We start from the raw sequence: 25,347 nt of genomic DNA on the forward strand, positions 1-25,347 counted from the left end.
AAATAATACAAGAATAAACTCTGTGTTTTGTGTGCTCACAACTGGAAACCTACTTTTGCCCAACTCTGTATATTTAGTGATTTGTAGAACAAGGTGCCTGAAGTCAGCCCATTTTTGCCCTTCACTGCCTGTTTTGCTTGTCATGGAGGAAGAAGTGTTTCATTTGTTGTCATACTTCCTCTGGGACCACCAGGTTTTTTCTCAAGAAAACCAACAAAGAGACGATATCCTGTGTCTGGGAGTCTGTGTGAAAAACAAAGTGGGCATGCCTGCGTGCGTGCGTGCGTAAGCTGAGAGGTTGCCCAGGCCAAACCACATCCTGCCCCAGCTTTTTTCAGGCAGGTGGTCCCAGATGGAGGCTGAGAGGGAGGAGCCTGGTGACCCATGGCAGTGAAGGCAGACGGGTGCTCTGTGGCCGTGCAAGGTTCCCAGGTGGCATGAGGACACCCTGGCTGCTATCTCCTCTTACAGTGAACCTTGTTTTTCTAATCTTACCGGTGACCATGAACCTCTGGGGGCTGTAATTTTCCTGGCCAGAAAACAAGGCTTCAGTTGAGATGCGTGATAGTATCAGTCCAGTGGGTGCCCAGTTAAAACCCCAAAGGGACTGGTTTTGCCCAACATGGAAGGAAAAGGAAATTTAATTTGTGTTTTAAATATTTACTATTATAGATGTACAATTCAGTCATGGTTATAGGAAACTGTAATTGCCATTGGTTTAAGTGTTAAAATGGGAATGAATCCTTAGCAAGGCAGTACATGTTTAGGTCCTATTTCACTGTTTGCAATGTGATGCCACCTGCGGAAGTCTTTGGTTACGTGGGGTTTGCTTCGGTTGATGGCTTATGGGCAAAAGCTACATTACAACTATTTAAAATCATAATCACTATCAAGTTATAACTGCTAACCACTCATTATTGGGGCCTTCATGTGCACAGAGAAGGAATCTGGTTTATTGCTGTTTTCCTGTAACTGCTCTTTACCAGCTTGGCTTATACTCACAACTAAGTCTTCTACTGTTTTTCTCAGCTGCAGAGTCATGAATGTGTGCACAACTTTTTCGATTGCCAAATCTTTTTTTAAAAATTTTTATTGTTGGCACTATGACAGATGTCCCATCCCCCTCACCCCGTTGCCCGCCTCCACCCAGCCCTTGCTATCTCTAAATCTTGAAGCTGGAATAATCGCCAGTCTGACTATAAAAAGTACATCTGCCATATGAAAGTAGTTTCAGCTGTTACTGTGTTAAATGAGTAATTACGACATTAGGCTCTGGTGGCGCATGATAGGAACTTTGAAATACAGTTGAATATGGAGCATGCCAGGGTTATGTGGTTTCAGATGTTGAAAAATTGCTTCTTTGCGCTTATTGATATTTTTTTCAGAGAACACTCTGTTATTCGGTTCAAACTGTAACATGACAGATGATGTCTTTGGTACGTGTAATCCGTGCAATTATAGCGTGAGCTTCTCCTGTCAGTGGTGGTTAAAAATCTATATACCTTACTTCTTTTTTAGCCCCTGATATTTTTTATTCAATTTAACTCAGCCTTTTATTTTAAAACTTGAATTTGAATGGGTTCCATTAACAGTGTTTTAAGGTGACAATCAAGTCAAAAATGTTGCCAGCTTTAAGCTGAACACATTCTTCTGCCCTCCAACTGAATATGCAACCTAATTTCAGGCCTGCTGTAAGGCAGGGGTGTAGCTGATTTGTAAACAGCCTTGATAAGTAACATCATAGCACGATTGCCAAGCGATGGTTCTCAGGCAGGGGGAAGTATGTTACTAGCTATCTAACTTGTCACTCTGATTGCAGTTCTGCCTGGGATGCAGCTCACAGAGCCACACGGGGCGACTGAAGCTATAGAATCATCGTGGGTAGAGCCATCGTATTTTAGTTTCATTATAGACACACTTAGGCCTGTCTCCATTCATTGTGATGAAAGCCAAATGAATTTCATCCACATTACTAAACACTATATCCTTTTCTTCCTTTCAGTTGGAAAGTACAAGTGAATATTAAAGCATAAGCACAATTACAGGTGACTCTTCCTGCTAATGAACTTACCATAGGGCCATCCTTGGCCTGTCGTGTACATTTGCCGCTCCCAGACTGGGTGGTCACAGAGGCTTCTCTCAGCCGTGGGCCTCGACGCTGTGTCTGCCCTAATGGCAGGGATTGGTAGGTTATTCACGTCTACCCATTTCTCCCAGAGTGGCTTGAATGGTCTTAAATATAGAGAAGGATTGTGTTAAATATTCAGAAGGTTAATTGAATTTAATAGACAATCTGAAGATTAATCTGAAGTTTGGGAGTCATTAATGATTCAGTTTTTCATAGCATGTAATTTATTTGCTATTATCTAAGGTAGTGACTTACCGAAGTAAAAAAGGAACATTTTTTTCCATGAGATGGATCTTACCAAGCTGCTGTTGGTTTCATTTATATATGTTAGGTTCCTCGGTGTTACATGATATATTGCAGCGTGGGATTCAACACTTGTCAAATGGGAGTGCGATCATCAGCAACTCCCAATTTCATGAATATTAACAATAATGGTTGGGTATCAGTTTAAAGAACAATGAATCAACGTGGAATATTGTAATGATCACTCCTGTGTCACAGCTGGGAAAACTGGCGCTCAGAGATGTAACCTGCCTTGATGGAGATTGCCAGTCTATTAAAAGTCAGCCCTGGTATTTGAACCCTAGTAGCCCGATTTTGCATAATGGCATTGTAGGAACTAACTGGAAGGACAGATATTCTTAGAAAGTATAGCCTCGGAAGAAAAAAATGAACATGGTTGTTTCGTTCTTATGGTAACTCAGTTTTTGTTCAAGCGTTGGCTAGTGAAACTGCCTGGGGAAATGTATTTCGTAAGTACATACTGAACAAATATATCATTTGTTCACTTGTCATAAGTGCTTAAAAATGGATGAAAATGGGTGGTTAAAATAGTTTCATTTTCCCAATTCCCTCTGCTGTCTTACTACTACATATGTTACTGTATAGTATTAATTCTGTGAAAGCCATATCGTCTGGTACTTGTCTACTGAGAATATTCTGGAAATCAGCATTTTTTGTTTCAATAACTGTTACATAATTGGTACCAGTTGACTGTTTGGCAGACTGTATTTTTCACCTGCTCAAATGCTTTTCGTATTTTCTATAATAATACTTTTTTGAGAATACATAAACCGTATCAAGTACAAGATTGGAGAGGGAGGACTCTCAACTTTACCTTGGATGAAGAGGGGTATTCTATTCATCGGTTTCTGGGTATTTTTTCCCTTTGCCATTAGAGGAAAGCAAAGTACTTTCCCACAAGCACTTCCCTCGACACACCAAAAGGTTGCTGGTGTTCAGTAATGGAACATTCACTGAAGGAAATGCAGTCTGGGTGGAGTGTTCTCTAGCCAGTAGTAATAATTGAGCACCTAGTGTGTGCATTATTCTATTGTCTGTAACATTCAGGGGACCACGTTCTGTGGAAGAAAAATAGCAGACTTTTTTATAGCACTTGCTGTGGACCAGAGGTATCAGACAACTTGCTCAGGGGAGCACAGTTTGGCAATGCAGAGCTGGATTTGAGCCCGTGGGTGGTTTGGCCTCAGAGTCCTGCTGTCTCACTTCTAATTGCACCGTGCTACAGGATTAGCTGGGTGGCCTTGGCTTTGTTAAAACAGTAACAGCGAGACAAACTGTAGCTAGCGTGAGGGAATACCCCAATCAGTCAGGTTCTGAGAATCTGCTGGGAATCTTGGCTAAGCCGGGTGTTAGGCTACCTGGAGACTTTCTTTTCATATGCAGCCACATTCATTTGAAGCCATGACTTCCCGTGAGTGCCTTATGATGCTGTTTGAGGAAGGGAAACAAAGATATGAATTTTTAAAAAGTTTCTTGAAGCATATTGATTTTTTGGGAATGGATGCAATTAGTAGTTCTCATAAGTTCAAAGAATTATTTATCCTGGCGTATTTGGGTGGCACGTCGTCAAGCTTTTCAGTAGTAAGAGGTGTTGTAGGTCCTACTGCTCTGATGATGTAGGAGTGGCCTGAAACATACACAGTGGTGTGAGTATCAGTGCTGCCGGCACAGATGGAAAAATATATTGCTCAAATTGAAAAAGCAGGCTGTGTCAACTCTGACTCCCTTTATATTTGCTCTGACTAGTCATGGTTTCTAAGAGGGTGGGGAGGGGATTCGGCCCTGTGCTTTATCGGGAAGATCTTGAAAAAGTTTGGAATATGGATTCTGAGTGACCTCTCACACTACTCCTTCTCCCACTTGTGAAAGGGAAATAGGCAAAACACAACCTGGGAGATTCTGAAGCCAAGTTGTGACAGGGCCCAACGTGCCATAAATGCCCCAGGGAATTATGCAGAAATGCAGATTCAGATTAGAGGGTCTGGACCTGGGCAGATGGATGTGGGGAGGCGGAGATTCTGCAGTCCCACGAGGCCTCCAGGTAATGCTGCTTTTAGTAGCAAGAGTGTATGTAGCTTGTAGCTGATCCATTTTGACTCAGCCATGATCCCCTGAGTTACCTGGGGGAGTTTCAAGGACATTGATTCCCAAAGGAATGGGATTAGAGTTACTGGGGCTGAGGCCAGACAGGTAATTTGTGTGTGTGTGTGTGTGGGGGGAGCTAGGAAAGTGACTTGATAATAGATTTGCCAGCTTTGTTTCGGGAGTGGAGCAGGGTACTGGTAATGTCAGCTTTGAAAACTTCACTGTAGGGATCAGATCAAGATGTTTAAAGGCAAACTTTCTGATACCCTAAGAGCCTCCCATTGGCCCAAATTATGTGAGAAATCTTGACCACCCCCCCACAAAGGGCACTGCTGCCAGTTCTTTATCATTGCGTCCAGACCAGCTTAAATCAGAGAGCACAGAGAAAGAGGGGGTATTTAATGGTTAGTTTGCGGACCTACTTAGCATTAGATAATGTCTGTGAAGGCTCCCAGAGTGCATCCAGGAAAGCTGGGGCCCAAATATGGAAAAGAGGAGTCATGATTACGAGGTAGGAGTTGGAATTACTGTCATGCACATTAAAAGTGTCATTTCAGCTCTTTCTTATGCTCTCGGCTTTGGGGTTTCATTTCTGGTGGTGTTTGGAGAGCCGGGACCAGCTAGGAAGATAGGGCTTGCTGATGCCTTTGTTGTAATGAAACTGGAATTCTATGGCTCTCCTTTCCCAGTCTGTCTGTCTGTCCGTCTGTTTGTCTGTCTCACTTTTTTTTTCTTTCAACAGACTCTCTAACAACTGGCTTTTAAATATTTCTTAAATCTTACTATTAATCTTTCACCCTGAGGTCTTGCACAAAGATAATACACAGGTGGGGACAAATCGTCTTACCTTTCCTTAATCTATTGTGTCCCGTTTTTAATGTCTAGTCATTTTACAAAACCAAGTGTTTACCATGTATGTTGCGTTTGTGATGTTCTGTACCCCAGCTCCTTACCTTATCTAAGGGTTAAAAACATAAGGGAAACCCCACAATCAGAAGAAAAAAGGGTTGGATGTTCTCTCACTTCCTTTTTTGAAGCTTATACAGTGAGAGAGACATTGTGCTTTGTCGCTGTTACCTTCTGAATCAGGAGGAGTTTGAATGGAGAAGCAGAAGGCTGATTTCGTACAGGGTTCCATTTAATACACTCTGTGGGCACCTGCGTCTGTTGCTAAGGCTGAAGTTGCTTTAGGAAAGTGGGTGTGGGTGAGATAGGACACTTGGAAACTGCCTCTGGCCCTCCCACTCTCAACCTCAATGACAGAGTGGCCTGCAGAAGAACCTGGTGTCCTTCCTGAAAGAGAGAAAGATAAGAGCAGTTCTTTCAGGTCTGAAATGCTGCTGTAGGCCCTCGTGGGAGAGACAGAATGCCAACCCATTGTGGTGCACGCCCAGCATACTAAGGGGACCCAAAAGGAGGGAACCTAGAGCCTGCCACAGGGTAGGAAGGAATAGATCCGATGAGGAGGATGACCAGTGACCCAGGATGGGGGTGTGGTATGAACAGAGGCCTGGAGGGGGAAATGGCTTGATGGGTATCTGGAAGTAAGCTTTGCCAGCTAGTGGGGTTAGTGAGCCCGGGGGCTAACAGGGACCTTGTGTGTCTTTGTAAGGCACTTGGACCATAGAGGTAATCAGGAAGAGTTGGAGAACGGATTTTAGCAGAGGTGTGCTGCATCAGATGGGGATGGAGGAAAAAGTTTCTTCTACCAGGCGACTTTTCTGAAATGATCATCTGCTCCCTTGTAGCTTTGTCAAAACTAGCTTTATTTGAGATCTAATGTACATACCATAAAATTCACCCATTTAAATGACCCCATTCATGGCCTTCCATATATTTACAGAGTTGTGTAACCTGATGGTTACCCAAAAGAGACCTTGCGCCCATTTGCAGTCACTCCCCACTGCCACGCCCAGCTCTCAGCTGCCATTCATCTTTGTAATTTCTCCTTTTTCTTTAACATTATGGAGAGTGTTTCCTGAGTGTATTATTTACTTTAAGGAATATCTTTGCCAAATTATAAACTCTTGCTCTTGGCCTTCCAGCTACTCCTCAGCTCATTCCCATCAAGAGTGCTTTGGATTGCATGGAACACAAACCTGGCTGAGAATGGTTTAAACAGGGATGTTTGTTATCACACATAATTGGGAAGCTATAGGTAGGGTGGACCCTGAGGGCAATGTGTTCAGCTGCTTAAGGTGACATCAGAGACTTGTGTTCTTGCCATTTCTCCTCCATGGCATCCTTCTGGCAATAGCTTCACTCAAGGGCTGGTGTCTCTGTGGTTGTCAGGCATCCTCTGGCAGCCCTCTGATTCCTTGTTCACAGATGGTATCTTGGAGGAGTCCTTTCCTGCAGTCTCTGTCTGATTGGGTGAGATTACTTCCTGTTGCTCACCTTGAACAAATGATTGGCTTAGAATTAATTGGGCTGCCTCTCTGGGGCTGAGAATAGGCCCTATGGTGGATGGGTGGACATTTGTGACAAATAGTGGGTTCTGGTGGGTAGGCTTGGGAGTCATAAAGTAGTACGTGAGTGTTTTTGCAAGCTGACTCTGGCTTTATGTCATTGTGAAAAGTGTCGTCAGTTCAGAGCTCCCCAAGTAAGGAATTTGTTGTAATTTGCTCAGAGTGCACTGAAGTTGACCTTCAGATGCTTTAATAGTGTGGGCTTTAGTGGGAACGGTGTTGACATTAACATATGTGGAAGATGAATGATTTAAATAACATTAGAAGAACCTGTTTGCTTTAGGATAGGAATTTTAAAATATATAACCAGTAGTAAATAGCATAAAATCACTCTTATCTAGTTACTAGGTTAGCCCTTTGGTATCCTTAGGGGAAAAAAATCTGTCCTGAATATATCAGTATTCAAGTTACTATATGAACTTAGAATGAACAGAAATTGACCTTTTCAAGTATAATTAATCTTCGTTAAGGCACACAGAAATTCTGCCAGTTATTTGGACTTTATTAAATTTTGCTTTATATGTAGTAAAGAAATCAAGGTATGCCTATTCTTTGCAAAGTAATTTATTTGACTGTCAGCTGCATTTTCAAGTCTGTTGTGGAGTGAGGTCTGCCTTTATGTCAGTAATGAGCATTTGCTGGTGCAGCTCTTAATGGTGAGAACGGATGTTGAAGAAAGCAAACACCATATGCCCTTTGTTTCCCGTGCATGTCCCCTCCTGGAGGCTGGGTGGAGTGTTTCAGCTGTCTCGAATAATCTCCATTTTGCTGTTACTGCAGACTTCATGGTTCTCCAACTCCCTTCTCTCCAGTGTTAGTTACAACTTCCTAATTAGGTGGCTCTTCTTCCTCTTTCTCCTCCTGGGTCATAAAGGTTTCACACTCTCAAGTGTGAGAGAGTGGATTAATTTTGAAAAATGAGTTTCACTTGAGCTGTGACAGAACTAAGTGCAGAGAATTAAAAAAAAAAAAAACCACCCAGTGTGAATGTGTAGTGGGAGGGGCAAGGCAGGCTGGGTACGGGACAGGATGCTTAGAATAATTCAGCTGCCAAGTGAATCAGAAGGACTTGGAGTTCTCAGCGAGCACGGACCACACTCCTGCCTGGAGTTCAGACACAGTCAGCCCCAAATCACCATTTCCTACCCCACAGAATGGAGCTTTCCGCAGCCAAAGTCCCGAGTGCTGTAGATGCGTCTGAGATTGTAAGTAGGCCATGTGTACATCTGTTTGGATTGTTATTATGCCTGCATCTTTCATAGCCTGTTGCCTGACTACTTTGTAGGCCGGGAGGGAGGCGTGGTGGGACATTTGGTCCCGACACAGTCCTTCCCAGATGGTGAGCAATGCCGTTTTCCACTTGGACTTGGGTCTCAGTTTTCTTGTTTTCAGTAGAAGGAAATTTCTCTTTCTAGGTCCTCCTCTGTGACAGAGGTGGCTTTTGGCTGAGTCCTTTATGTAGTGGAATCTGTAAAGCTTTGAACAGCCCTGTCATCTGGCATGATGGCTCTTTCCTTCAAACTGCTGTTGATGAGTCTTTTCCAGGGGACACCAAACACAGTTCCAGTTACCTCCCCACCTTCCACTCTGCAAGTGGTCCTGTAATCAGTGAAGTGTCCTGATCAAGGGCTGGGAGCAAGTAACATTTCTGAGGCAGCTGGCTGATTTTTGAGTCTGGGATGAAGCCAGGTGTGGAATGCAGCTTTCTTGTGGTAGGAGGGAATAAGGTCAAAGGAGATTAGAATGAGAGGGAAGGTGGGACAGAAACTCAGATCAGGCCACTCAGCTCACTGTCCTGTTGCTTGATCCTGGGTGGTGGGCAAGACTCCACTCCCCACTCGGCTAACTGTAGCCTTGGGCTACTAATAAAAATCTCTCCTAGTCTTATTTATTACATCTGAAAATCACAATCACTGTACTTTGTGGGATTATTTGAAGAAATAAATGTGAAAGCTGGTAATCTCTAGCTGAGTGATCTCGTTTGGCCCTCCAGACCCCCTCCCCTTCCTTCCTGGAATAGTATACCATCGGTGCAGGCACTGTGCTGGGCTCTGTGAAATGGCACCCATGTTGTTGATGCCAGCTTGTTTCAGGGTGGACTTTGTGGCCACCACATTCTCTTGGTTGGTGTCATAGGTTTGGTCTTGAGGTTGGCCAGTTGGAATTGCTCAAGTCCACAGCCTCAGGTTGCCCTTTTAGTCATAGCCAAGTGACTCCTTAGAACAAGGAGGTCCCAGGGAGAAGGTGTGAGTGGGTTAGGCTTATGTGTCAATGATACATTTGTGTCAGAGATCGTGCGGACTGTGGATTGAAGTCATGAGGCCATGTTATGAGTCCTAGAGGGAGAGTGATAATTCAGAAGAGCCCTTTCCAGTTCAGTGTTGAGTTTCCAAGTGAGGGATACCTATAGTCAGCTGGGGCAAGGGAGAAGAAAAAGAAAACGTAAACCTTGAAGACTACTGCTCAGCAGCTCTCTGATTTCTGATTCAGAAGTTAGCACAGGGCACTGTCATGGTGACTTACAGCCGGTTGTTTCAGTTAACCTGTTCGTGGATGTAAGCAACTGCTGTTGATCAGTTTCCCAGTGGCCTTTCCACCATTATATGTGTTTATTTAAGGAATTCCGAGAGCCTGTCTTCTTCATTAGCTTTCCTATGAGCTTTAATTTGCTAACTGTGAGTTAATTGGTAATAGTAGTGTTCCCTTGTCAGTCTCACATTCTCCCACCCGTTACCCCCATTGTATTCCTTGTACTCATATTCCATCTCACATTTAGGCTAAAATTGTTTGCCTCTAGTTAGCAAGACTCAGTGATAACTGTATCCATGAGCTCTAGCACAGCACTAATTTTTATCACTGATTTTGGAGACACCGTATCATCTGTACACTCTGTTTTGTGTGCGATGATTTAAGACTACCTTTTATGGTAACCAATATCAGTATCATGTATTACTGTGTACCGGCTTCAGTAGCTCTCCATTCCGGTCAGCTTTCTTTCCCACGGCTGGCTGCACCTTGTATGGTCAGGGAGTTGCCTACCTTTCTAGCCTCATCAAGGTCGCCTCCCATTTGGCCAAGACCTTCACCACACCAGTGCCCCGGCTGCCCCAGCTCTTGCCCCCAGGGCCAGGCACTTGCAGTGCCTCCTCTGGGGAACACCCTTTCTTTCTTTTTTTTAAAAAAAGGATATATCAGGTTTAAAACATTTTTTAAAAAATCCTCACTTGGGGGTATGTTTTTATTGATTTGAGAGAGAGAGAGAGAGAGAGAGAGAGAGAGAGAGAGAGGAGGAAGAAGGGAGAGAGAGGGGAGGGGAGAAAGAGAGAGAGAGACATTGATGTGAGAGAGAAACATGGATCAGTTGCCTCCCGTATGTGCCCTGACTGGGGATTGAATCCGCAACCCTTTGGGGTACAGAACAATGTTCCAACCAACTCAGCCACCCGGCCAGGGCTGGGAACACCCTTTCTTTGGCTCTTGCTTGTCTGGCTTGCTCTGCTTTCAGGTGTTACTGGGAGAACCCCTCCTGGGCCATCTTATCTAAAGGGACTTCCTCCATTTTAAGCTTCCTTTCTCCCTTCCTGTTACACCACCATATCTATTTCTCAAAGAGTACTTATATCACAGTCTGTAAATTTCTTCTTGCTCATCGATTTACTTGGCACTTGCTGTCTCTCCCACTAGAATTTCAGCCCCAGTACAGGCAGGGGCCTTGCCTGTCTTATTCCACTCTCTCCCCAGTCCTAGGCACATAGTAGATTCTCAACAAATATTTGTTGAATGAATAGAGGCATTGGATGACTAATATAGTGGGTGACTTTTAAATAGTTTGTGACTACACGCTGATAAAGGCCATTCCATATTTTTTGTGCTACTGCCTCCCAACCCCACCTTCCTTCGCCATTGCTCTGGCACTTATGGGAGCCCTCCATACCCCAGGGCCCTGTTTCCCTCTCCTGGCAAGCCCGTAGCTGGTATGCAGAATAACCCTCTAACTGTTTTAAGTATCATTTTCTCAAAATGAAAACCACCTGTCTTCAAAGTGTTTTGCCTAACAAAAGCGCTCATTTCTTTACCAAGGCCTTCTTTCTCTCCTGCCTTTTCCCACCTCCTGCCAAGAATAATGGGAAAATCCTCTTATCTTGAAAAGTGGTTTTCCCTCTGGTCAGAACCCAAACCCAGATGATTTATCACCCTGTGTGCCGGGCAATAGTTTTTCCCTGCCCTGCTGCTCTCAAATATTAGCGGTGTGTTCCCTGGAGGCCTGAAGAGCTCTCAGGATAGGGCTCAGTCTCGGCACTGCCCCTCTTTGTATATTTCCTTTAAACATCCTTCAGGTGAAGAGCCTGGCCCAGGGCACCGTGCAAATGGTGGAAGGGCTGGAGACAGTGTCTTAGAACTGCTCTGTGGTAGGGTGTTTGCCAGCTCATTGATACCAACTCTGGGGAGTAAATAATATGATTCCACTTTAGAGATGGTGAAATGGGCTCTCACAGAGGTTAGGGAGGTTGTAACCAGCCAGGATCAGAACCCAGGGCTCCCTGGCTTCCAAAGTCACATATTATTTGTCAGTATTTCTTGGGCTGTTTTGACCATGTCCTACAATTACCCCCACCACCACCACCCCCCACCCCTGCCGCCAAAAAGAAAAACCCCGGCAATTTAGCCCACATTTACATATATCTGCATATATTTGTTACTGCAATAAGTTACCTGAAACAGCCATTGCCTTCACTGTGTGTGATGTACTCTGATAGTCTCTATTCCATTTAAAAAATGCTGGTCAGCATATAGCAGGATTCCTGTCTTTTTAAATGTATGCCATTTTATGTGTATGCCATCGTTTTTTAATTCATTTTCCCATCAGTGGACATTTAGGATGTTACCACATCTTAGTTGCCAGGGGCTGAGGCTGGGGAAAATGGGGGTCATTGTTGTTTAACTGGTATAAAGTTTCCATTATGCAAGATTGATGTTCTAGAGATCTGTACATTGTGTCTGTAGTTATTGTGCACTTAAAAGTTTGTAAAGAGGCTACATCTCCAGTTAAGTGTTCTTACCACAATAGCTTAAAATGCTGGTAAGGACCTTCTAAATTGATTGTATGGCCCAGTAATTGGTGGCGACCCATAGTTTGAAGAACACTACTGTTGTTGGTATGTAAAATGTGCTTGCATCCTTACATAGAGGTTTACGTGATGCTTACATTTTAAAATGTAAGCTACTTTAAAATGATGCTACTTTTAAAAATGTCTGTAGCCCTGGCTGGTGTAACTCAATGGATTGAGCGTGGGCCTGTGAACCAGACAATCACGGTTCGATTCCCAGTCAGGGCACATGCCTGGGTTGCAGGCCAGGTCCCGGCGGGGGACGCGCCAGAGGCAACCATACATTGATATTTCTCTCCCTTTCTCCCCCCTCCCCTCCCCTTCTAAAGATAAATGAATAAAATCTTTAAAAAAATGTTTGTAGACTTCCGCCACGATGGAGGCATAGGTGGAAACACCGTGCCTTCACCCACAACCAAGTTTGAATACAACAAAGGTTTGGAGAAACAAAGACACAACCAAAAGACAGAAAATTGAATTATACGGAAGTCCGACTACATCTAACCGTTCACCGGGGACGGTAAGAGGGGCGGAGCCAGCAGCAAGCAGGGTCGGGCAGGACACGGCCCCCGACCCAGGCGCGCAGGCAGACGGGAACCAGTTGGGGTGCGGGGCAGACCGCGGGCGCATATTCGCGCACAGTGAGACAGACCACGCAGGCCCCAGGGGGCGAGGGCTGACGGCGGTGGCACACTCGCGAGCAGTGGGACGAAACGTGTGGGCCAGGTGACGGCAGCAACTGCGGCACCGGTGAGGGCCGTGGCGGCAGGCGGCGGACAGGACGCCATAGTCCCTCTTTGACCCCGCCCCCACATACAGCGTCACAACCCAGCGACTTAGTTGCCCTGCAATACCGGTGAGAGCCATTGTCGCTCTTTGACCCCGCCCCCACATACAGCGTCACAACCCAGCGACTTAGTTTCCCTGCAATACCGGTGAGAGCCATTGTCGCTCTTTGACCCCGCCCCCACATACAACGACACAAACCAGCGATTTAGTTGCCCCGTTCTAGTGAACATTTTAGGGCTCTGATCCTGCTATGGAACAGGCAAGAACAACCCGAAAGATGGCACAAGAACTCAAAGTCCAAGAGCCAATAACTCTCAGCGACCAAGAAATTGCCAGCCTCTCAGAAGCACAATTCAGGACACTATTTATCAGGATGCTCACAGAACTGGTAGATTATAGTCACAAATTAGAGGAACAAAGTCACAAATTAGTGAAACAAAGTCACAAATTAGTGGAATATATGGCTAAACTAAATGAAAAGAAGGGAGATGCACAGGAAACCAATAGTGATGGAAAGGAAACTGGGACGCAAATCAAGGGGGTGGGCCAGAAGGAAGAACAAAACATCCCACCAGAAAGGAATGAAGAAATGAGAATTCAAAAAAATGAGGAGAGGCTTAGGAACCTCCAGGACATCTTTAAACGTTCCAACATCCGAATTATAGGGGTACCAGAAGGGGGAAAGAAACAGCCACGAGTGGAAAACATATTTGAACAAATAATAAAGGAGAACTTCCCCAGTCTGGCAAAGGAAATAGACTTCCAGGAAATCCAGGAAGCTCAGAGAGTGCCAAAGAAGTTGGACCCAAGAAGGAACACACCAAGGCACATCATAATTACATTAGCCAAGACCAAAATGAAGGAGAGAATCCTAGAAGCATCAAGGGATAAGGGGACAGTCACCTACAAAGGAGTACCCATCAGACTGTCAGCGGATTTCTCAAAAGAGACCTTCCAGGCAAGAAGGGGCTGGAAAGAAGTATTCCAAGTCATGAAATCCAAAGACCTACAGCCAAGATTGCTTTATCCAGCAAAACTTTCATTTAGAATGGAAGGACAGATAAAGTGCTTCTCAGATAAGGTCAAGTTCAAGGAGTTCATCATCACCAAGCCCTTATTATATGAAATGCTAAAGGGACTTATATAAGAAAAAGAAGATGAAAAATATGAACAGTGAAAGGACAGCAAACACACAGTTATTAACAACCACACCTAAAACAAAAGCAAACCAAGAGGACAGCTAGATCAGGAGTGGAACCATAGAAATGAAGAACACATGGAGGGTTAGAAACAGGGGAGTGGGAGGGGGAGAAGGGGGGAGAAGGCACAGAAAATAGCATAGATGGTAGGCAGAAAATAGATAGGGGGGAGCGTGAGAATAGTGGGAGAAATATAGAATCCAAAGAACTTGAGACACGTGGTTATAAACTAATGGGGGGGAGAATGGTGGGGGAGGGAGGGTGTGGGTGGAGGGGATTGAAGGGGGGGAATAGAACAACTGTAATGGTATAATCAATAAAATATATAAAAAAAATGTTTGTAGAGCCCTGGCCAGGTAGTTCAGTTGGTTATAATGTCATCCCAATATGTGAAGGTTGTGAATTTAATCCCTGCTCAGGGCACATATAAGAGGCAACCAGTGAAAGAATGATAAAGTGGAGCAACAAATCCATTTTTCTCTCACTGTCACCTTCTCTCTCTCCCCCCCACACTTCCTTTCTCTCTAAAAATCAGTTAATAAGAAAATAAGGCCCTGGCTGGTGTAGCTCAGTGGATTGAGCACGGGCCTGTGAAGCAAAGGGTCACTGGTTCAATTCCCAGTCAGGGTGCATGCCTGGGTTGCAGGCCAGGTCCCAAGTAGGAGACACATGAGAGGCAACCACACATTGGTGTTTCTCTCCCACTCTTTCTCCTTCCCTTCCCCTCTTTCTAAAAACAAACAAATAAATAAATAAAATATTTAAAAAAAAGAAAATAAGTAAAATTGTCTATAGAAGTATAACATACATATATAAATGCACGTAAGTGTACAGCTTGTTGAATCTTTGCAAAATGAGCAGCATATCTGTAACCAGCACCAGGTCAAAACACATGGCGTTGATTTAAGCTCCGTTGAATCCAGACAGTCATGGAGTATGGTGGAAACTGATATGCCCTCGATTTGTTCTGAATCGTGCACGTATGGCTTGCTCGGTAGAATCTGTCTTTGTAGAGGTCTATATCTTGTGTTTGCAGTGAGGGAGCCTGACTGGTGTTTTAGATCTAATAACCACTGCAGGAGGGGATCAAGGCTTCCCTAAGGGCAATCAGAAATGGCTACAAAAAGAGGCTGACTGAGAAGGTGCCTGGTGAATGTGACCGAGGAGGGAGGAGGAAAGGGCAAGTGATGATGATTGATTCCAATTTTACTGAAATGAAGGTGGGTGGGAAGCAGGGAAGGGAACTTGTGATTAGAGTCCCAAGCTCCTAGAAATCAATGAACTTTTGTTTAAAATAAGGAACATCTACCTCTCTCCGTGAGTATTGACTTTTAGAGAAAATTGTTTTCGCATACTGAATCAAAGTGCTTATTTCTTGGCAAAAAGACATGAATGCATCTGATTACAAAAGCAAGCTAGAGGAACTTTGGTTTCATAGCGTGTGAGTTCTGTCAGGCTGTGTAGGTGGACACACTGTACACAATTTGTTGTGATGGGGTGTGCATACAAATGAAAGGGAGTGGGTAGTTGAACGTGCTTTTGAACAGTACGTGCTCCTACAAATTTTTATTAATTAATGCCTTTTGTGAGACACATTGATAGCCAACTTTTAGTCAAGCTGCAATGGCTTCCTTGAATCAAGAACTTTGGGATAGTAATCAATTCTTTTGTCTTTGTTGATTAGATAAGCTCTTACTCATTGTTGGTTTTTTTTGTGAAGGAGATTGAACTCTTGCACGGTTGGCGTGTGTTTCCTGGTGTTCTTGAACTACAGTGCTTGCTGTGGGTTTGTGTTTAATTCTGTTTGTGACATGACTGTGTATGTGTAAGACAAGTCCCGGGACTGTAAAAGACACACTGTAGAACAAGAGAAGGCATCCTCTGGGGACAGGGTACATGTATCTGACTTCATGTTCCTTTCTTGGCACTGGCATCGGGACAGGGCTCTAAGTACTTGCGGAATGAATGGAAGGAGAAGGGCAAACCCTTAGGTCCCCGTTTGTCAGGGGACAGTTCCAGTGTATGCCTGTTGTCCTGGCATTGACATTGATAGCACCCCCTTTCACTCTGAAATGTCACTCTGAAATGTTCTGGTTTGGATGGTCAGACGAGGACACTGAGGCACAGAGAAATCACTTTACTTGGCGTGGTCACCTGCCACTGAGAGGTAAGTAGTGCAGGCATTCTTTCCTAGGAGGCAGAATTCAGATCTTGTCATTTGACTGCTAAGTTCCACTGTCCCACAACTTTAGGCCAAGGAACATGTAGTACAACAACAGTACTCTATGTTTTTCAGTCTCAGTATTTAGTAAAAATCACTGCTGTGATGTGTAACTCAGGGCAGCTGGGTGTGCTGGGTAATGGCCCATTGAAACCCTCCATGTATCCCACAGTAGTACTACCATTCACATATGCATAGGGCTTTATAGTTTCCAAGGCCATTCCTCCTTCATTATTCTGTTGAAGCTTCTGTCCACCCTGTGAGGTGTGTGGTGGTATCTGCATTTTACAAAGGAGGGTGGGTGGGAGATCAGCCGGATGACTGATGGTCCCCTGCCTGAGGTTTTACAGCCAGAAAAGCTGCTGAGCACTCAGCTCTGATAGGCCGCCTCTATCATTAGTACATTTCCCATTAAACCAGAGGTGCCTGTCAGCCAGTTCTCACACAGGTCTTTGAGGGTGCTGTGCATGGAGGGTTGGGAAGTCTTCTGAAGACTCATTACCTGGGCACAGGATTTCTCAGCCTTGCACTGTTGACATTTTGGGCCAAGTCTATTATGGGGACTGTCCTGTGCACCATAGGATGTTTAGTAGCATCCTTGGCCTTTGCACACTAAAAGCCAGTAGCACATATCTCCATCCTCCCCCAGTTGTGATGACAGAAAATGTACCCAGTGTGTCGCATGTTCTCTGGGGCACAGTCGTCCCTGGTTAGGAACCACTGGCCTAGGTAGAATAGCAGCATTTAAAAGAGCAAAATATTGAAAATGCTGGCACTTTTCCCTCTCTGTAGTTTTTAAAGCATCAGAAAAGCTATCAAAGACCCACAAAGGGGTGGAAAAGAGAACAAGCAACACATTTCATGTTGAATTGAGTTCCATAGAAAAGCATTGGGTCTCTCAAGGAAGGATGAGGCAGCAAGGTGTTTTTTTTTTTTAGTTAAAAATCACACAAACATGTTTTCTATAGAAAAGAAAATAGAGATCAGCTGAAATATATGAAGTCTTCCGTAATCCTACTTCCCAGAGATAACGATGGATCACATTATTCTGTACCTTGTTCGCACCTTTGCCATCACCCATGTATGAATTGATACATCATTTTTCAAATAAGGGCCATGTCACAAATGCTGTTATAATCAGCCTTTTTAAAGCTTAAATATGCCACAAATATCTTTTCGTATCTGTGATAGAGAGGCAAAGTTTTAATGGCTACATAGTATTTCATTGTATGGCTATGGCCTAATTTATTTCCTCAGTCTTCTGTTGGGTACATCTGCTTGGTTTCCAATTTTGTGTTTGCTGTTGGATGCAAAACTGGGATGCAGATCTGTATGCGTATTTTAAGCTCTTCAAAGGTTTTTTTTTCCTTATAGAAATTTTAGTGTCAGTTGAACAAGGTAACAAATTCATAATGTGCTGGATTATATTTTTATTATTTTTTAATATGCAGTACATTTTTAATTTTAATTTATAGCTCCTTTTCTTTACAGTTAGACTACACATGTAGGGAAATGAATTGTGTGTCATTAAAATATTCTTTGTATTTTATATGAACTGATTTCCAATGGGAATCATTTTAAAATATACATATATATATCTTTTTCTTTTTTTCCGCATTTTTGTTGATGTTCAAGTACAGTTATCTTCATTTTCCCCCTACCACTCTGCCCACCCCACCACCCCCACTTCCCACCCTTGATCCTACCCCCTTTGGCTTTGTCCATGTGTGTATTGTGATTATAATACATACCTTTGTCCTTTAAAATTATGAAAATTCATTGATAAAAATTTGATTATGCTCCAGGCTTGCAGAATGGATGTGGAAAATTCTTTGGTTTTCTGATTAAATGATGACTAATAAGAAACCATTTAGGTTTTATGCTTTGTTCATGCAAACCACTCTTAAGTGCATTGGGCTATTTCCTGAGTGGAAATTACAGCTTGGGAAAGATCATTGAATCTTCCTTTAAAATTCTGTTCACTGTTGAGAGAAATTTAGAGCTATGTTCTTATGAATTCTCATTGCTCATGGATTTTGCTTATGTGTTTAAAATGATAAACTCATGGTAAAAGCATTCAAACAGTACAGTAGAGCTTAAATAAAGTCCCCTAACTTACTCTCTATTCATTTTTTTATTCTCTAGAAATTTTCTATGTGTATATATAAACACGAAAGATATATAAAAATTTTAAAGCCCACAAACTAGACAACAATATGCAAGGTCTGATCCAGCTACCTCTTTTTTAAAGTTAATGTATCTTTCTATGTCTGTACCTTACTCTGTTTAATTGGTGCCCTATTTGGGGTTGTTTCAGGCTTTTCTTTTTCTCTTGCAACAGAGCACCCCATTTTATGTAGGTCTATCTGTAGGAGAAATCCCTAGCAGTGGAGTTGTTGGGTTAAGTGTATGTTTCCTTCAAATTTTCATAGATAGTGCAAAATTGCCCTTCCACCAGCAGTATATAGGTCAACTTGTTTCCATCAGACATTTTTCTTCCTGCTGGATGTGGACTGTGGATCAATAAACCAGGAACACAAAAGTTGAACCTCATCTGTGGGAAGGGCCACAATTGGTTAGAAGGAGACCAGGGTCTCTGTAGTGACCATTGTGAGTATTGGTTTTTGACTTTGGGGGTGATGCTGGGGGAATATGTGTTTCCTGGTTTTCTCGTGGGGTTGGTCTGAAGTTGGATTTTACTTCTTTCAACTCTGGAATGAGAACTATGTACATGTGTCTTGTTGGGAGATAGTACATGCATACTTTGGAAGTATTGCAGGCTTAGCTTCAGATCACCACCGTGAACTGAGTATCACAATAAAGTGAGTCATAGTGTTTTTTGCTGGTGGAGGGTCTTGCCTTCAGTAGGTAAAAAAAAAATCTAGTATCTATGAAGTACAATAAAGTTAAGTGCAACAAAAAAAGGTATGCCTGTACCCAGGTAGGCAGCTTTCTGGTGGTATTTGATAATGTGTCTCAGTTAGAGTTGAGGTGGTTAGACATGGACCTTCATTACTAAAGAGGCTGCAATATTTACTTCTCAGTGACTCTCTAAATTAAAAGAGTATGTCATTTGGTACAACGTACCAATGGTAACATGTAAATATATAATATAACAAATGTAATTATAACGTGGTATAATCCTTGTATGGTCATTTTCAGTCCTCCTATCTCTTCCATAAACTCTTTTCCTTATATTTCTCCGTTCCCCATTTTCTCCTACTCCATGCTGATAGTTTTGCACTGTCCTTTTTAAGAAAAATTATAATTGTGGTCAGTGCTGCATGTTGGTCCTTTTATTCTTTTATTATTTTTTAATGAGCTCTGTTTCCCTAACAAAATTTGAACTAGCACTTGGCTTCTAGTCCTCATTACGCTAGCATGCTGTTTGGCATGTATGTATTTTGATTGGCTGCTCCCTTTAGAATTCTTATTTTATGTGATCCTGGAGCTTGGTAAAGGAAGACCGTTCCCGTACACCCCCCATTGCTGGCCCCCCGAACGGTGCTCATTAACGTCTCTGTCGCCGCTTCACTGTGTTGCTTTCCTGCCTGGGAATGGCACGGCAAGGTGCCATGTTTTATTGATTTGGTATTTGAAGCAGTGGAGCATGGCTGATGTTTGAAGATGGTTTCATGAACCCCAGTGGGTACAGCAGCTGTCACAGCCCTGGGTGACAGTGTGAAGGGCCTGTGTTTTCTGTCTCATCAGGGGGCTTTCCGATGGGCACTGCAAGTGTTCCTCTGAAGCATTCTTGGCCGGAATGTGGTGAGTCAGCCTGCCATGAGCTGCCCTAAGTGAGATGCCCCAAGGGTGAGACACAGAGGAAAGGTGGTCTCAGGAAACTTCTTCTTAGGTCAGTGAACCTGAAATTGGGGCAACTCTTGGGGTATACCCCATTTTCCAGTGCTCTAACTCATGCTAGGAGGTGGCCCAAGAAGTCCTGCCCTGGAAGGTGAAAGCTGAAGTCTCTCAGTTTGGCTGTGGCACAGCTCCTTGCAGGGCAAGAAGGGGCTCAAGGGCTCCCGCCCTGTGCCTCGCTGACACGACTCTCTTGAGAGCTTCCTGGGGGATGCCTGGGATCTCAACAGAATCTTAAAAAGAAACCCACCAAAGACCTTTGATTTATTTTTTGTTATTGTCCAAGTAATATACTTTCTTTTATAGCAAATAAAGAAGACTGTTTTAGAGGCAGGCAGTATGTGATCCAAGGAAAATGGGCTTTGGAGCCAAACGGCTCTGGGATGGAATGTGAGCTCTCTGCGTTTTTCCTTAAAGGGGCTGTTATGGCCTCACTTGTGTCCCCCCAAATTCATATGTTGAAACCCTAACTCGGAGTACTTCAGGATGTGCAGCCTTTGGAGATAGGGCCTTTAAAGAGGTAGTTCAGTTGAAATGAGGCCATTCCAGTGGGTCATGATCCAATCTGACTGATGTCCTTGTAAGAAGACATTAGGACACAGAGAGACACCAGGGATGTGGACTCACAGAGCAAGGACCGTGTGAGGGCACAGTCAGAAGGTGGCCACCTGCTCTAGGGAGTGAGGCCTCCGATGAAACCAAACCTGCTGCCACCTTAGTCTTGGACTTCTGGTTTTCAGAACTCTGAAGAAATAAATTCCTGTTGTTTAAGTCCCCAGCCTATGCTATTGGTTATGGCAGCCCTGGCAAATAAATGAACACAAGCATTTTTGTTTCCCCCATCCCTGAAGAGAGGCCCACAACACCTACCTTCAGACTTGAAGTGAGGGACAGACATGATACCTGGCTTATAGTAGGTACTCATAAGTGGTGCTGAGGGTAATGCTAATTTAATAACGATAAAAACCACTGCCCCTCCCCTACCCAGGTTTTCTGGCCTCGGCCTAATTTGAGGTTTTTTTTTTTTTTTTTAAATACTCTCCTCTTAAGTCCTTTTCAAACAGGGTTGCAATGAACTCCTGGGGTGCAAGGAGGTAGCTACTTCATGGGTTCAGCAAACAGTGAAGTATTTCCTTCTGGGTAATCTTTTTCATTCTTTTAATCTGTTAATATACTGGGGTTCTAGATACAGTTTTATTTAGGACAAGGATTCTGCTGAAATGGACAGAAAACAAATTTTGGTGTGATGTAACTACTTACCGTACCTACTATCCACTGCATTTGTTTGCTAGGGCTGCTGTAAGAAAGCACCACCAACTGGACCACTTAAACAACAGAAATGTGTTTTCTCACAGTTCTGGAGGCCAGAGGCCTGAAACTGAGGTGTCAGCAGGGTTGGTTCCTTTGAGGGCTGTGAGGGAGGATCTGTGTCAGGCCTCTCACCTAGCTTCTGGTGGTTTGCTGGCAATCTTTGGCATTCTGTGGCTGGTAGATACTTCACTCCAATCTCTGCCTTCATTGTTTAAAAAGTTCTTTAGTTTTAGAGAGAGAGGTCTGGAAGAAGAAAGACATTGATGTGAGAGAGAAACATCGATTGGTTGCCTCTCACATACGCCCCAACTGGGGACAAATCCACAACCCAGGCACGTGCCTTGCTGACCAGGAGTCAAACTGGCGACCTTTTGCTTTGTGGTACAACACCCAGCCCACTGAGATGAGACAGAACGACCAGTCAGGGCTCTGATTTCATCTTGACATGACTTTCTCTCTGTGTGCACATTTTCAAGTCCAAATTTCTCATTTTTTTCTTTGTAAAGTCATCAGTGTTATTGCATAGGGCCTACTCAAATGACCTCATCTTAACTTGATCACGTGCAAAGACCCTATTTCCAAATAATGTCACAATCACAGGTACTTGGGGTTAGGACTTTAACATCTTTTGGGGGGCATACAATTCGAACTGTAACACCAATTCTATTGGAACTCAACTGGCCAACTGTGTACCTCTGCCTTCAGGTGCCCAGGAGAAGTACCCTCACCTCCTCTGCCACTTCCACTTGTCACACAGGGTTCACCCCAGAAGCCACCTCTTCAAAGAGGCCACTATCAATATAGATTTAAAGAATGAATGAACTACATTGCAGAGTAAAAGTAACATGTGACTGATAATTATGTCGATATTTCACCCTTAAAAGTGTGAGAGAGTGTCTCTGTACCCCACATAAACGTTACTTGCAGCTTCCTTGTACATATTGGCTGTGTCACCACTATAGATGCTATTTAAATACCATTTTGTGCCTGTGACTCAAGATGTCAGACATCTTCTGAAAGTTACGATGTTTCCTGTTCTGAGTGTAGAGCATGCCAAGAAGACTCAACTTATTGGATTTGGATTTTTCTTTGCAGTGCATCCCAATTTGATTATGATTTTACAATAACTCAGAGCAAAACTGGTTAGAACTCCTCTGCAGGTCAATCTCAGGTCTAGAAAACCTAGGAGTTCTGAGAAAGGGAAGCATTTATTGATTCCAGTTCAACCATTAGTGTTTATTGAGCGTGTTCTCTTCTCTAAAACTCTGTTCGGTGCGATGCAGATCCAGAGGTAGTGTAGGCAATAGTTACAGCCTCCAGCGCCACACAGTCCACATCAAACAATTGAAAACTACATGATAATAAACACAAAGTTGCATGAGAATGGGTTGTATAGAAATTAAGAAGAAAAGAGAGCTCACTGTGGGCCACAGGGTCAAGAAAGGCTTAGTGATCTCAAAGGGTTAGAGATTCAACGAGAGGAGCAAGGATACCAGCTCACGGTAATAGTAACAAAACCATTAAACTATGCAATAGTCCCAGTCTATATTGAGCTACCTTGTTTTAATCAAATTACTTTTGTTTATAGCACAGATGTGAGATGGTTTCCAATAGGAAAATATTCAAAATCGATTAAATGCTCATCATCTTGGGAAGAATAAATTATGGTATATCCTTGCAGTGGAATGAATTTTTTTTTGCTACAGCCAGAAAAAAAAAAAAGAATGAGAATGCTTTTTACCAATATGGAAAGACCTAAATATATTGTTAAGTGAGAACAGCAAGGCGCAGGACAGTATGCTTTAATTATATGTTACCGTATATTTACTTAAAGAAACTAGAAGATGCTCGAGAAACTCCTTACACTTAGAGTGGTGGTAATTAATTACCTGGTAGTGATACATTTGGGGGGGGCAGAGAGTTTTAGAGATTTGAATGGTGTAAATGTATCCTAGTCAAAAAAGCTAAAAAGGAAGATAGATATGAAGACAGCAGTATTTGCTCGTCCTGTTCTTCCTCTAAAGCTGATCGCAGTGTCACACGCTTTGCCTTGCTGGGGCATACTGAATGAAGATAACCAGCTACACTAGACATCTGAGAGATAACCTCTTGCATTTATTTGCCCAGAAAATGAAATTTTCTTGACCAGCTTTTCACTTTTAGTGGTTATCACTAGAAATGTTTCAAACATACACTAAAAAGGAGGGAACAGCATAATGAACCCCTTTGTCCTTATCATCGAGTTTCCGCAGTTATCAGCTACTGGCCAATCTTGTTTCATTGGTTCTTCTTCTTCCTTATGCTCCCCTCTATGCCTGACCTTGATTCTTTGGAATAAAATGCCTTTCTGGTTATGTTGTTTAGAATTACTACTTTGAGCTGCTGAGTCCCACCATGGCTTCAGATGGGCAGAGCCAGTGGGTGGTTGGGGTGGAAAAATCTTCCTTTAACCAAGTCTGGCTCATCTCAGTAGATGCACTTTACCTAAAAACACTTAAATTGTGGTAAAATATTCGTAACATAAAGTTTACCATCTTAACCATTATAAAGAGTACCGTTCAATAGTGTTCAGTACAGTCACCCTGCTGTTCAACTAATCTCGAGAACATTTTCACCTTTTAAAATGGAAACTCTGTACCCATTAAGGAACGACTCCTCATTCTCCCTCCCCAGTCTCCGGCTTTCTGCCTCTATGAAGTTCACTCCTCTGGGTACCTCATATAAGCAGAATCATATAGTATTTGTCCTTTTGTGACTGGCTTTATTTCACTTAGCATAGTGTCCTTGGGGTTCACCTGTTTTACAGCATGTGTCAGAATTTCCTACCTTGTAAAGGCTAAATAATTGTGTTTTCCCCCCAATTTTTTTATTTAATTATTTTTCAAGTACAGTTTTCTGTCTATTACTCCCATCCCATCCCACCCCTGTGCTCCCCCCTCCCTCACATTTCCACCCTTCTCAGTTGTTAATTTAATTTAATTTAGCCCTAAATTCCATCATAGGGCTAGAATACATTTTGTTTGTTCATTCATGTGTCTGTGGACTCTGGGGTCAACTTGGACATTTTGCCTCCTTTTAGAATGTAAGGTTTTGTGGCTCATAATCATTCTGTGTCACAGCACATCAGATGTAACAGTGTGCCATGATCCTCCAGTTAAGAGAATCACGTTGAGTAGTTTGAGAATTTTTATGCCAGATACTTCAACTTGCAAGGACCAGCAAACCTTCCTTTCTGTACTTGTGACCAAGAGTACCTTTTTCTCTCTGGAAAATGTCAGAGTCTGGAAGACTGGAGAGTGGGGGATGGAAGAGAGAGATTTTTGGATATATGTTTTCAGTGCTCCTCACATTGTATCCCAGGGTTGGTCACCTACAGATACAGGCATCCCAGGATATTAGTATTGTTTAAAAGAACATTCGGAATTTGAGGTTTTTGCGTTGTGCTCTGGTGACATTTTTGGATTGACAAAAAGCTGCCAGCTGAAATTTTTTTTTTTGAAGTTTAGCCCAGTTGGGTTTTCTAGATATACATGGACAGAAAACAAACCTCCTCTTGACGTCATCATCATCTTTACAAAGAATCTCATGGGAATTCTTAGTGACAATCTTACCATGAGAAGTCAAGGCAGTGAGCAACTGAGGAAAATGAAGATCCCAAAATCAGAGTTCAAAAAATCGGTAAGGAAGTAAGGAGGGAGATGTGATTTGAATGTTGAATCTTTTGGATTTTTCTGAACTTTGTGCTGGTTTCTGGATGTGTTTTAAGTCTAGTTTTCGAACGTCTCTTGTTAGCAACCAGATGGCGGTCAAATAATTGATATATGTTCACTTTAAACACATTTGGGGAACAGGGGCCTGGATTTTCCAGTAGAAA

General features: G+C 43.1%; 1 protein-coding gene across 5 annotated transcripts in view; it reads left to right on the forward strand.

The window, feature by feature from the left end:
• SH3KBP1 (SH3 domain containing kinase binding protein 1) overlaps positions 1-25,347 on the forward strand; it is a 320,771-nt gene that overhangs the window by 68,124 nt on the left and 227,300 nt on the right. The window contains exon 1 of one of the 5 annotated variants that reach the window (XM_037046251.1): positions 8,008-8,189. The exons of the other annotated variants lie outside the window; for them this stretch is intronic. Within the exon in view, the coding sequence (XP_036902146.1) occupies positions 8,139-8,189 (51 nt within the window). The 5' untranslated portion in view covers positions 8,008-8,138. Of the gene's footprint in view, positions 1-8,007; positions 8,190-25,347 lie in introns of those variants that run through there. 5 annotated transcript variants of the gene reach the window in all.

Source organism: Sturnira hondurensis, unplaced genomic scaffold (assembly GCF_014824575.4).
Source record: "Sturnira hondurensis isolate 20B ecotype Veracruz unplaced genomic scaffold, ASM1482457v3 Scaffold0005220, whole genome shotgun sequence".
In the NCBI taxonomy this organism is placed as follows: domain Eukaryota; kingdom Metazoa; phylum Chordata; class Mammalia; order Chiroptera; family Phyllostomidae; genus Sturnira; species Sturnira hondurensis.